Source organism: Polyodon spathula, chromosome 23 (genome assembly GCF_017654505.1).
Source record: "Polyodon spathula isolate WHYD16114869_AA chromosome 23, ASM1765450v1, whole genome shotgun sequence".
NCBI lineage: Eukaryota > Metazoa > Chordata > Actinopteri > Acipenseriformes > Polyodontidae > Polyodon > Polyodon spathula.
Window position 1 is genome coordinate 22,072,838 of NC_054556.1, and position 10,917 is coordinate 22,083,754.

General features: G+C 35.9%; 1 protein-coding gene across 3 annotated transcripts; it reads left to right on the forward strand.

The window, feature by feature from the left end:
• The first annotated feature begins 328 nt into the window (after positions 1–328).
• Positions 329–8,870, forward strand: LOC121298020 (microtubule-associated protein RP/EB family member 1-like). Of its 3 annotated transcripts, XM_041224729.1 has the most exons (8): positions 329–433; positions 1,844–1,974; positions 2,109–2,254; positions 2,498–2,705; positions 4,520–4,647; positions 4,950–5,102; positions 5,464–5,532; positions 7,323–8,870. In XM_041224729.1, exons 2-7 carry the CDS (start codon positions 1,854–1,856, stop codon positions 5,506–5,508), a joined length of 801 nt encoding a protein of 266 aa, XP_041080663.1. In that variant the 5' UTR covers positions 329–433; positions 1,844–1,853; the 3' UTR covers positions 5,509–5,532; positions 7,323–8,870. The 3 variants fall into 3 exon arrangements, with proteins under 3 accessions (XP_041080663.1, XP_041080660.1, XP_041080661.1); XM_041224726.1 differs by lacking the exon at positions 5,464–5,532 and having other exon boundaries at positions 330–433; XM_041224727.1 differs by lacking the exon at positions 5,464–5,532 and having other exon boundaries at positions 356–494.
• The last annotated feature ends 2,047 nt before the right edge of the window (positions 8,871–10,917 follow it).

A 10,917-nucleotide genomic window follows, 5' to 3' on the forward strand; every position in this document is an offset into this window, starting at 1 on the left:
ACTTAATATTATGGTATGCCAAAATGGCATTGCTTTGGTTTGATACGTTTTTACAATTTTACAGGAGAACAAGACTGTTCCTTTGTGCTCCTTGTGAAATATCAGAATTTGTACAGTATTTGCACAAGGTATTTTTTCTTCATGATATGGCAAAGTCGTGTGTAGTTAAAAGACGACTGTATTTTATTAAATAGCTGCTTTTTTTTTTTTTTTTTTTTTTTTTTTTGGCCACACACAACAGTCCGGTATTTTAAGAGTTAAAGTGTGTGCCTCGCCTCCTCCGAGTGATTGACGCAGCTCGGGGGACACACACTAGAATCAGCGTGCAACCGTTACGTTATGACGTCGAGCGCAGATTGAACAAACTGAGGGGACTGAACGAAAGAAAGCAGCGGCAGACAGGCACGAAAAAAAACAGAGTAAAATATTCCAGGTAAATTAATTTATGAATTGTTTTTACTCGTTGAACATACCGGAGACCGAAAATAAAAGAGGTAAGTGTCGATTTTTGGGGTCGGTTTTGAGATGCGTGTTGAGAAACTGAATGGCGGAGAGCGTAGGATAGCAGCCACGGTGAAACGCGAGAGACCCGGTTAAATTAATACGGGCACACAAAAAGAAGAAATCGCAAATATCGAACAAGTGATTCTGCAGCACTCTGCTGGAATATGAAATTCGCTGTTTATGTCTGGAAGTTACTTATTTTTAAATTGCGGTAGAAGTATAGGTCATTTGAAAATCCGTTTTTTAAAATTTAAGCAACAGAAGTACGGTGGGCCAGGGTAGGGGAAATGATCTAGATATCAAGGAGGGGAGGGGAGGGGGCACTAATGACAAAGAAGGTGCGATATGATTTACTCTGAGTTTAATAATACAGATATGTAAAATATTTCAATCTTTACGATTCGTTGTTGCTCGATGTGACGAGGCCTGACCGTGATGAATGCATGTACGTGTTACAACCAGCGATATATATTTTAATGCAAAAATATTTAAGATAAATTTAGCTGTCGATTTGTGTTGCATCTTGCAGATAATGAAAAATAAAACGGAAATGGCGTCAAGCTGCTTGGATTATGTGAAATGGACACACAACGAGTAAAACTGTATTGCAAAAAAAAAAAAAAAAAAAAAAAAAAAAGCCGGTTTGTTCTCCTCACAATCAACAGCTCCTGGTCATGGCTGCTGCTCTGAGTGGGGCAGTAGTGAAGTAGACTGTGATTTCTTTTTAAATTCAGTTCATCACGTAAATAAGTAAGCTTGTGCAGCGCTGTTCTTCTGAAATAATACATTACATACCGTTACCGGCAATGCACATATAAAATATATATGCATATATATTTTTTTGCATATATGTAAAACACTGCCTATACAGAAATGCTTGGATAGTCGCTGTTAATAGTGGAATACGGTGTTTTTTTTCACATTCACAACTAAAATTAAGTATTCCTCGCCATCAGTTAAGAAACATCATTCCAATGAACAAAATGCACATATTGACTTTGACATAAATAACATGTGTGGGACTCTAGCAGGCTTTTAAAATGACAGTTCTTTTCACAAAGCTGTATTAAAAGATTGATTGTTGTTTGTATTTTGATAATGAAATAAACCACTGTTTCACCTGTTTGCTGCCAGTAAGGGAAACCAAACAAGTCCATACTTTTAAGCTGCTTAAGACAGACCTATGACATCAGCTGTCTTTACAGCCAGGTTTTATGTTTAAACACAGTATGAGCATATAAATGTTGACTTTTCTCATAATGCAAATTATCAGAATGACCCTGTAAAAGTTGTAAGAATAATGGACAGTTTTGATATTTTAATTATATTTTATTTGCAGATTAAAGAAGATGGCAGTGAACGTATATTCAACTTCAGTGACCAGTGATAATTTGAGTCGACATGACATGTTGGCATGGATAAACGAATCTCTACAAATGAACCTTACTAAGATTGAGTTGCTCTGTTCAGGTATTGTATAGTATTTGGAACACACAAATGGCCTACAAAGCACATTGTTTCAGATCACTGTGTAGCATGTTTTATTTGAACTGTCCCATTTTCTGTCAACATTTAATAAAGAAAATCAATTACTCATGTTCCAGGCTCTGTATACTGCCAGTTCATGGACATGCTTTTCCCAGGATGTATGCCAATGAAGAAAGTGAAATTTCAAGCCAAACTGGAACACGAATTCATCCACAATTATAAACTTTTACAAGCAAGCTTCAAGAGAATGGGTGTTGACAAAGTAAGTCGTAATACTTTTACTTTTTCTTTCTATGACTAAGCATGTAGTTATGGTTAAAAAAAAGCAACTATTGCAATATTCACATTCTGGTTGGCAGTGTTTATTGTTAAGAGATCAAAGTTTAAAGTTTCATATGACAGAGTCTGTAGTTTGTTTTTAATAGCTGTGCATTAATACTACTGTACATTGTTACTACTGTAATATTTCTGTCTGTGCAATTAACATGAAAATCATTTTCTAAAGATTATCCCTGTGGACAAATTAATAAAAGGAAAATTCCAAGACAACTTTGAATTTGTTCAGTGGTTCAAGAAATTCTTTGATGCCAACTATGATGGGAAAGATTATGACCCAGTTGGTGCCAGACAAGGCCAGGAGACCGCACCCTCACTCAATACTTCCACGCCTGCCCTGAACAAACCCAAGAAAATCCCCATCACAGGGGGAACAGGTGAGATCAAAAGCAGGCTGTTTTAAGATAATAGAATCCATTCATACAGATGTATGCTCAGTGGACACCCCCCCATTTCTGTTTGCTTTCAGATATATTTTGTAAAGCTGTATTCACACAGGGTCTGTTTTAGAGGGTTTGATCCGCACTCCGTTCGGTTCGATACGTTTGGTATGAACAATAAAGTCCGCTTGGGAAATGAACTGTACCGAGTTCACCTAAAGAGGTGGCCTCGGTCTGTTTGGCAAATGCACCAAGTCTGGTTCGCTTGCTAAACATCAATGTGAACAACTGCTGGACTCAGTCCATTTGCACATAGGAGCTGAACTTTAAAGGCAACCTGACTAGGAAGTAAACATTTCGCCCATAGTTTAGTTCATATTCTGAGGAAACAAGTAGAGCAAAAAATGTCTCAGGAACTACATTATGGTCACAGTTAATTTCAGCTTTAATTTTTTAACCCGGTTGGAAACAGTAAAATTGTTAATCGTCCCGGTTTTGATTTTGTGTATTTTATTTATTGATTTAAGTACAGAACTATATCAGTGTGCTCAGCAAGTAAATAGAAGAGTAATATTAGTTTGTGTTGGCGCCATTTAAAATAAGTCTCATAGATTGTTTTAATTATTCTGATTATGTGTATACAATGGTTAAATGGGAATAGTTAATCTATCTTTTAAATCTGGCTTTTTGTACATTTAACGTGTTTAAATTTTAAAATATCATTGGGTTATTATATACTGTTATTTTAACAGCTTCAGAGTTGCTACAGGGTCAGTGAATTGAAACGAACTGGACCGAGTCCATTTTGAAACAGACCCAGTGTGAATGCAGCCTAAGGGAGCGATCTATTTCAAGTCCTGTACATTTCATATCGTGATTTTAAAGGCCTAAAATAATTTGAGTGGACTTGGTTTACATTTTTAAAAATATTTATGTAAATAAAGCTTTAATGTTAAACCGTCCACACTTGGTTTTTTTTTTTTTTGTTTTTTTAAATCACAGGCTTATTTTGTTTGGAATTTGCATTTTATATGATAAACTGAAATATATAGGATCTTGATCTATACATTACAGATTTCAGACCCAGTTCAGAGTTGGATCCTTTAGGAAAACCAGCAGCAAAAATTGGTATTTTGATCGGGCTCGGGTTTTCATGGTTCTAAACACACAATTTGTTTTCTTCCACTGAGGAGCGTGGTTTTTGGAGAAGTGTTCTCATTAAGGATTGGTAGTATGTTGGCTCATTTTAAATAACACTAAAAGCTATTTCCACATTGTTGACGTGACTATTGTATAAATTGAATGCATGTCTTATTTCTAATAAATGTGTGTTTTTTGCCAGGAATAATATATTTGATCTTGACATGCAGTTTTCTGAGAGAACCACATCTATGGTGGTTTAACAGACTAGTCTCAAATGATGTCTGTAATGCTTGATTACCAGTATGAAGAAACTTTTGTTAGCTTTGAAGAAATTGAAATGACAGTGGTACACAAATGTAATTTGTATATATGCAACAAATATTCCCTCCTTCTGTCAGTACTCTGAAACTTAATGAGAACCTTGATTGCACACATTGTTTGGGGAGTGGTTTAGTTGTTTGATTAATCCACTTTGGGAATGGTAGTACTACATTTATTTGTATATTCCTGGCCAGGATTAGATTATGGTGCTGCCATAGCTATGCTGATGCCATAAAAATCATTTAAATTGGACCTGTTTTGTCTGTCAGATGCTGGGTTTGGTTTGTAGGCTACAAATAACTTGCTTTAAAGTTTTTATATTTTAGTTTTGTGTTTCTTTATTTCAGCCCCTCAGAGGACCGCAGCAGTGGCAAAGACTGCACCTGCCTCTAAAGTGGGGGCAGGGGCAGGAGCAGCCAGGAGACCAGGGCCAACAGGAAACTGTGATGAAGAAAAGACCGAGCTTATTCAGGAGGTATGTTCTGCCCCATTTGGTCAATAATACAGACAAGAATGCATTTATTATAATACGTTATTAGTAAGAAATTATTATTAAGTTTTTTTTCACTTTGTAAGTGTTTAAAAAGGTGAAAACAGTAGGTAAGACGCCCTTGTCTGCGTTCCTAAAGGAAATGCTGTATTAATGATATTCAGAAGTATACAGTTTTATTCCATACGTTCCAGGTTTTTTGTTTTTTGAAAACATGTTTTTCACAACCTGGGCTCATTGGTAATCATGTACTGCTCGCATTACTCATATTGCTTCTTTCCACTCAGGTTAACTTACTAAAAATCACAATTGAAGATATGGAGAAGGAGCGAGATTTTTACTTTGGCAAACTGAGAAATATTGAACTTATCTGCCAAGAGAAAGAAGGGGAAAGTGACCCAACATTACAAAAGATTGTTGACATCCTGTATGCTACAGATGTAAGTAATTGCTGGAATTAATTAGTGTTGATTTTAGTTTAAAAAAGAGTATAGCCAGAGTAGCAAGGGAATTTCAGACAACTTTAAGATTTTTTTTTTTTTTGTAGTAAGTTGAACTGGTGTCTTTTATGAATCTTTTGTTTCGTTTCAAACTGTTCCTCATAACTTTCCTCTGGCTCTAAAATACTCCCATCTGAAACACAAAGTTCTGTACAAGTTGTTCATATTCAAAATATTTTATTGAGATGTTTGAATGGCTCTTAATAGGTGTGTATAACACTTTATCCCTGTATACAGTCACTTTTAATGTTTTACAAGTACTGACCTGAATTATTTAAAAAACTGCTCTAATACCCATCAGGCTGTGTCCAATTGCCTGGAGTCAGAGACGGCTACAAGCAATTGAGAGATGTACAAAGTATATGCTGGGGTGTGGTAACTATTATATATATACACAAAGCTGTTCACTCTGTATTAAGTTGTTTAGACCACTTGTGTAATGCTAAAAAGATTGTGGAATAAAGCAGTATACAATCCATGTGTACTTTGGGAGAGGGGGTGTTTGCATTTCACACCTGCTTGCATGTATTTTGTTATACTGTATATGCAATTTAGTCACCCTGTTTTTGTGATTTAATTTTCACCATGTCCTAACTATTATATAGATGGTGGACCTAAATCAACAAATTCAGCTTAAGATTCCACCCGAATTCTTTAAGCTAAAATCCTACCCAGTGCTAAAACCCAGCTGTTAAAATAAATAAAACAATAAAAAACACAACCAGGGGTGTGCAATTTGTATCGTCCTACGTCCAGGACAAGAATATTTGCCGTTATATAAAGCCCGTTGGAAAAATTATTTATTTGCTTTTCCTATGTTCATTCTGTTGCTAGAAAGACACTCCAGGTATATTTTTAGAGAGCCACGCAAGTTTCTGAAAACTGAATTGCGGAAGCACCTACACACAAACATTTAAGTGTTTGCGTCCCACCCATATCACTTTTGATTGGCCAGCTATTGGATACAAAGAAACCCTGAAATGGCTGCATTTTTTTTTTTCAAATTTAGTGTTGCTCACCTACTTTGCTATTTACTATATTTACATGCTATATTAAATACTTTTTTAAAACTAGATCTGAAGAGAAACGATATTAGTTAGTCAGTGTTCGTTAGTCGTCCTGGGTGAAGATATTCGATGAGGGAAAATAGCTGTAATGTACACTGCTTAAAAAAAAAAGTATATCATAGAAATAAACAAAAGAAAACATTTTGTCTTTGCAGAATGTGATGGTGCCTGCTGTAAATATTGTGTGCATTTTGATGAATTCAAAATGCAGAGAAACTTGACAGGTTATAAGCCCTTTCAAAATCTGGGGTTCAACAGTTACAAAACTGAAAGAACATCAAGAAAATCAGAATTTCACAAAGCAGCAGTAATAGTTGGCAATAATTCTGTGTCTGTGATGCAACAAACTAAAACACCTGTACATCACGAGATGGATTCAGCTTACAGAGAAATAGTGGGAGCAGAAAACAGGCAGAAGCTATTTTTATATTTGAATAACTCCAAGTATTGCTTATTATAGTTGTACTATTTTAGTATGTTACTTAAATTTACTAGATGTGTTCCAAATTACACTGAAAGGAAGATTTCCTTAAAGTATTGTTGAGGTGAAGCAGGGTCACAGGGAAGCTTTTGTGTATCTAGAAGAATTTAGTGAACCTGTCAAGCTAAGTGGCTTGATCGGCCCTGTTAATCACTAATTGATTGCTTTGTATTCACTGTTAAATAAAGCCAGCCCTACAAGTTAGATTCTACTTTGTTGTATGTGTTTTGTGCGACAGGGAGGGGCAAGTAGATTTTTCAAAAATTGCACACCCCTGCACAACTAGAGGTATAATACGTGGACCCTACTAAATAAACAAAAAAAGAAACCTGGTGCATCCATCTAATTGCTTTTTTTTTCTTTTTTTTTTATCATCACAGTTGCAATAGGATTGACTTAACTATACAAAATAATGTGTGAAAAAATTCAGGGCCATCCAACCCACAAGTATTATCTTGTGACTTTAACCCGAAACCTCAGCTTTAAATTGAAAAAGCATATTGGTTTGGCATGCAAAATACTTTTATACAGTTCTTAAAAACAATCCCAATCTGTCTTAACATGGTCTGCAACTAAGCATATGTATTAATGTTACCCTTTGTTTATTTTCAGGAGGGCTTTGTGATACCAGATGGTGAATCGCCACAGGAGCAAGAGGAATACTAACATTCCACACTTGATGCAACTTATAGATCACCTGTACCCACACCAGATCATGTTATGCATTTGGTTCTGAACAAACTTTATATCAAAATGTCTGTTTAAGCAAAAACAAAATCCAATTTCAAGTACCTCCTTTCTTAAAACTTTCAAGTTTTTTATCCTTGACCTGAATAAACATGGGAATCTGATGACTGCAGAGCTGTATTGTTTCCAGCAGAGTAAAATGACACAGAAATGTCAGTCTTCAGAATGTATTTCCTCATTTTCTTTTCTATGGGGGATGGGTTGGGGAAAGAGACACAGAAAGGTGTGCAGCACCTTTGTTTTATTTGTTTGTTTTTTTTACTTAAGCTTGTGATCTGCCACCTCTTTTTGTAGTTTAAAACAAGCACATCTTCTGAATATTGTGCAGGTTTATAGATTGCTGGTAATTTCAGGTGTTGCAGTCGTAAGATTTGATATTTTTACCTTTATAAGCAATTTGCAAATAGTACAATATTATTGGGGGTGGGCAGGTTGAAGAGAAAGTGCTTTTGCTCATAACTGATCGTTCCCACGCAATAGAAAGAATGAGCATTTGAGGGTCAATTTTGAGGGTTACTGAATCGACAATAGTGTTGAAATGTGACTTCAGGCTTTGCACAATTCAAGTAACTCACAGAAGGAATTCTACTGTACCCCATGTATCCTGCATTTGCACCCTGGAAAAAAATGAACTTGAGTGTAACAGATGGACAGTATTGTTTTTTCAATTTGATGCTGGTTTATGATGAGAATCCTCTTAAAAATGAATGAATAAATCAAATACCTATTTTATTCTCTTATTTGGTACAGGGGAAGTGAAAGTGTTTGTTATCAGTCACCTGCTGACATTTTAATTTAAACGTTGAGCCTGAATCCTAAAATTTGTATGAAAAAAACTGCTATCTCTGTTTTAGAAATTGCACCTTCCTGTAGTGCAATTGGCACTTTTTTTGCTTTACCATCCTTGCTACTTCTCTCTGAGGCAAATATAGCATTAGTATCTGGCTATTTATTAAAAATCGTAGTGCAGTAAAATTGATCATGTCAGGACTTTTTAGCCAAACACTTATGACAAAAAGAGGAAAAAAAGGTATAATTTAACGACTGCCTTCAGTTGGCTTTTTAATAGTTATGTATGTGCCAGTACCTCTCCAGACTTGTCTTGTTCAAGGTCCATATTAGGTTTGCTTGCATTTAAGTATAACTTTGTTACGTTTTTTGGAAATGTTTTGTGATGGTGGAATACTGAGACTCAATTTAGAAGTTGCCAAAAAATGTACAATAACTAGCCATTGTTGGGGAAGAATACTACAGTGGTGCTATCTCAATTCTCTGGTGGCCTTTTACAGTTTGTTGCCCTAAGATTCCTGTACACTGTGGACAAAATACCACTGTTGGTCTTTTTCTGCAGGGTGTTTTTTATTTACTGAAGTCAGTTTCTTACTAACAATAAAGTTCTGGATTTCCAAACTGGTTCTTTGTCCTTGTAGTATTTCACCTTGGTTTATTGTACTTGTACTTTTTTCTAAATGTTTGAACAACTGATACAGTAAAAAATAAAAATGTCATTTGAGGTCATGAAGTTAATGGGCACAGTGTAGTCTAATATAGCAGATGTAACATTGCTGTATAGTTACAGCAGAACATGTTTTGAGGTTTTGATAATCTGCTGTATACTGGTAATATTGTCACCATATTGAGATAGAATAAAGCTATAGTATTTTCCAAACCATCTGAAAGGATTATTAATAAAAGATTTAGTACAGTGATGTTTGTGATGGGATCTTAAAACATGCTGTGTTTTTACACTTGTTAATCCACACTTGATTAGAATTAGAGATCCTTCACGTGCACTCTTCCAAAAAAGTAGCCTGTCAAGTCTAACCTTTACATTTAAAATCTTGTACAAAGAGAAGTTAGGTCTGTCTTTATTTATTTATTTTCATCACTGTTGTTCTGGAGTTGATGTGTTCATAACTGTTTCAAAAGCTATCCGTCTCATTTTGGTCACTTCCTGTTTTATTTTTCCAAGTGTGTATTCAGAGCCTGAATTGGCTCAGAAGGGAAATTTAAAAGTAAGTAAATTCCTTAGTTTATTTTAATCTAGCAAGGTGTAATAAAGTAGGTATACGTGTTTTTATAGTGAGACAAAAATAGTTACTATTGACTGACTAGGTGTTTGCAGGCTATCAAATACCTTTAAGATGCTGCTGCAAAGATTCAGCTTGATGTTTATTTCCTAATGGTATATAGTTCCTCATTGTGGTTTGCAACGGAAATTTGGTTGCTACAGTCGACTGTACTGATCAGCAATTTATTGTTTGTCGAGGTATAATTAAGACTAGGTTTTTAACCCTTTAAGTACCAGTTTTACTCAAATATTCAGTAGTTTCTGCTGAAAGGTTTGATACAGTATCTGGAAACTTCAGATTTATGTTGACCATTTGAAATCCCTCCATTTAAACTCAAAAGGTCAAAAATCTTTTCAAAACGACTGGATTTCAAGTGTTATCAACGGAAGACTGGAAGAAATGTGTGGAAGAATAAAATATGAACACCTGTATTATTGCAGTCTTCACCTGTTTGTATTCAAATACAGTATGTGTTACATTCTGAGCTCTATTTGGCCTTACCTGAAAGTCTTTGCATATGTGGCTTAAGAAGATAGGAATAGTTGCAAGTACAGTAACTTTTTTTTTTCTTCTAGCTATAGGGTAATCTCGGAGACTGATCAAACCAAGCAGCAGGTATAAATCGTACTTAAACTCATAAAATCACTAGCTCCTCTGAATACCCCAACAGCAATCCCAAAGCATTATTATTATTAATATGGGTTAAGTTTGAACAACCCCTCAATCCCTATACAAAGAATGATGTTGCATCCCCTGGGAGCACACTGGGACCTGGTGGAATCCACACCTTGATCCATGTGGTGTCTTGTATCTTTACAAAAGAAGGGCCTGGTGAAAAGTGATGGCAGTGTATAGAAAGCCAGGGGTGGGAAACCTCTACACTTCCAACCCAGGTCTTCATTCCAGCCATGTCCTTGATTACTAAATTGAACCAATTGAACCTTTTTAATACACCTATTAAACCTACAATGACTTATTTCTGCAGCATTGTGGAAAACAAGCTTGGTGTAGGTATTGTTCATGCATTTTCTTTGGATTTCACATTCCCAGGCCTCACTGCAGGGTGAAAATGCTGCTGATGGGAAGCAGCCCCAGCACGTTGAGGATCAGATCAATGATGAGCATCTCCACAGAATCGAGTGCGTGTTCCGCGAGGCAGATGTAGATGAGGGTGGAGGTGGGAGTACTGTCTCTCCTTTTTGTTTTATTTTTGAAGGATGGATATAGATTCTCATTTGGTGGGCAGAAAGGTCAGCGATACACAGTACAGCGGTGTGAGTCGAAACACACATTTCCTGATTATTTTCCACCACACAATAAGATGAAAGGTTTTGTAATCTTGCCCTGGAGCCACTTTTAACACTTCCAGGTTTGCTGCCATTTGCTGG

Coding starts and splice junctions, on each gene's coding strand:
- LOC121298020 (XM_041224726.1), top strand. CDS start 1,854: ATGGCAGTGAACGTATATTCAACTTCAGTGACCAGTGATAATTTGAGT. Junction 1,975..2,108: donor GATTGAGTTGCTCTGTTCAG/GTATTGTATAGT, acceptor CTCATGTTCCAG/GCTCTGTATACTGCCAGTTC. Junction 4,648..4,949: donor AGACCGAGCTTATTCAGGAG/GTATGTTCTGCC, acceptor CTTTCCACTCAG/GTTAACTTACTAAAAATCAC.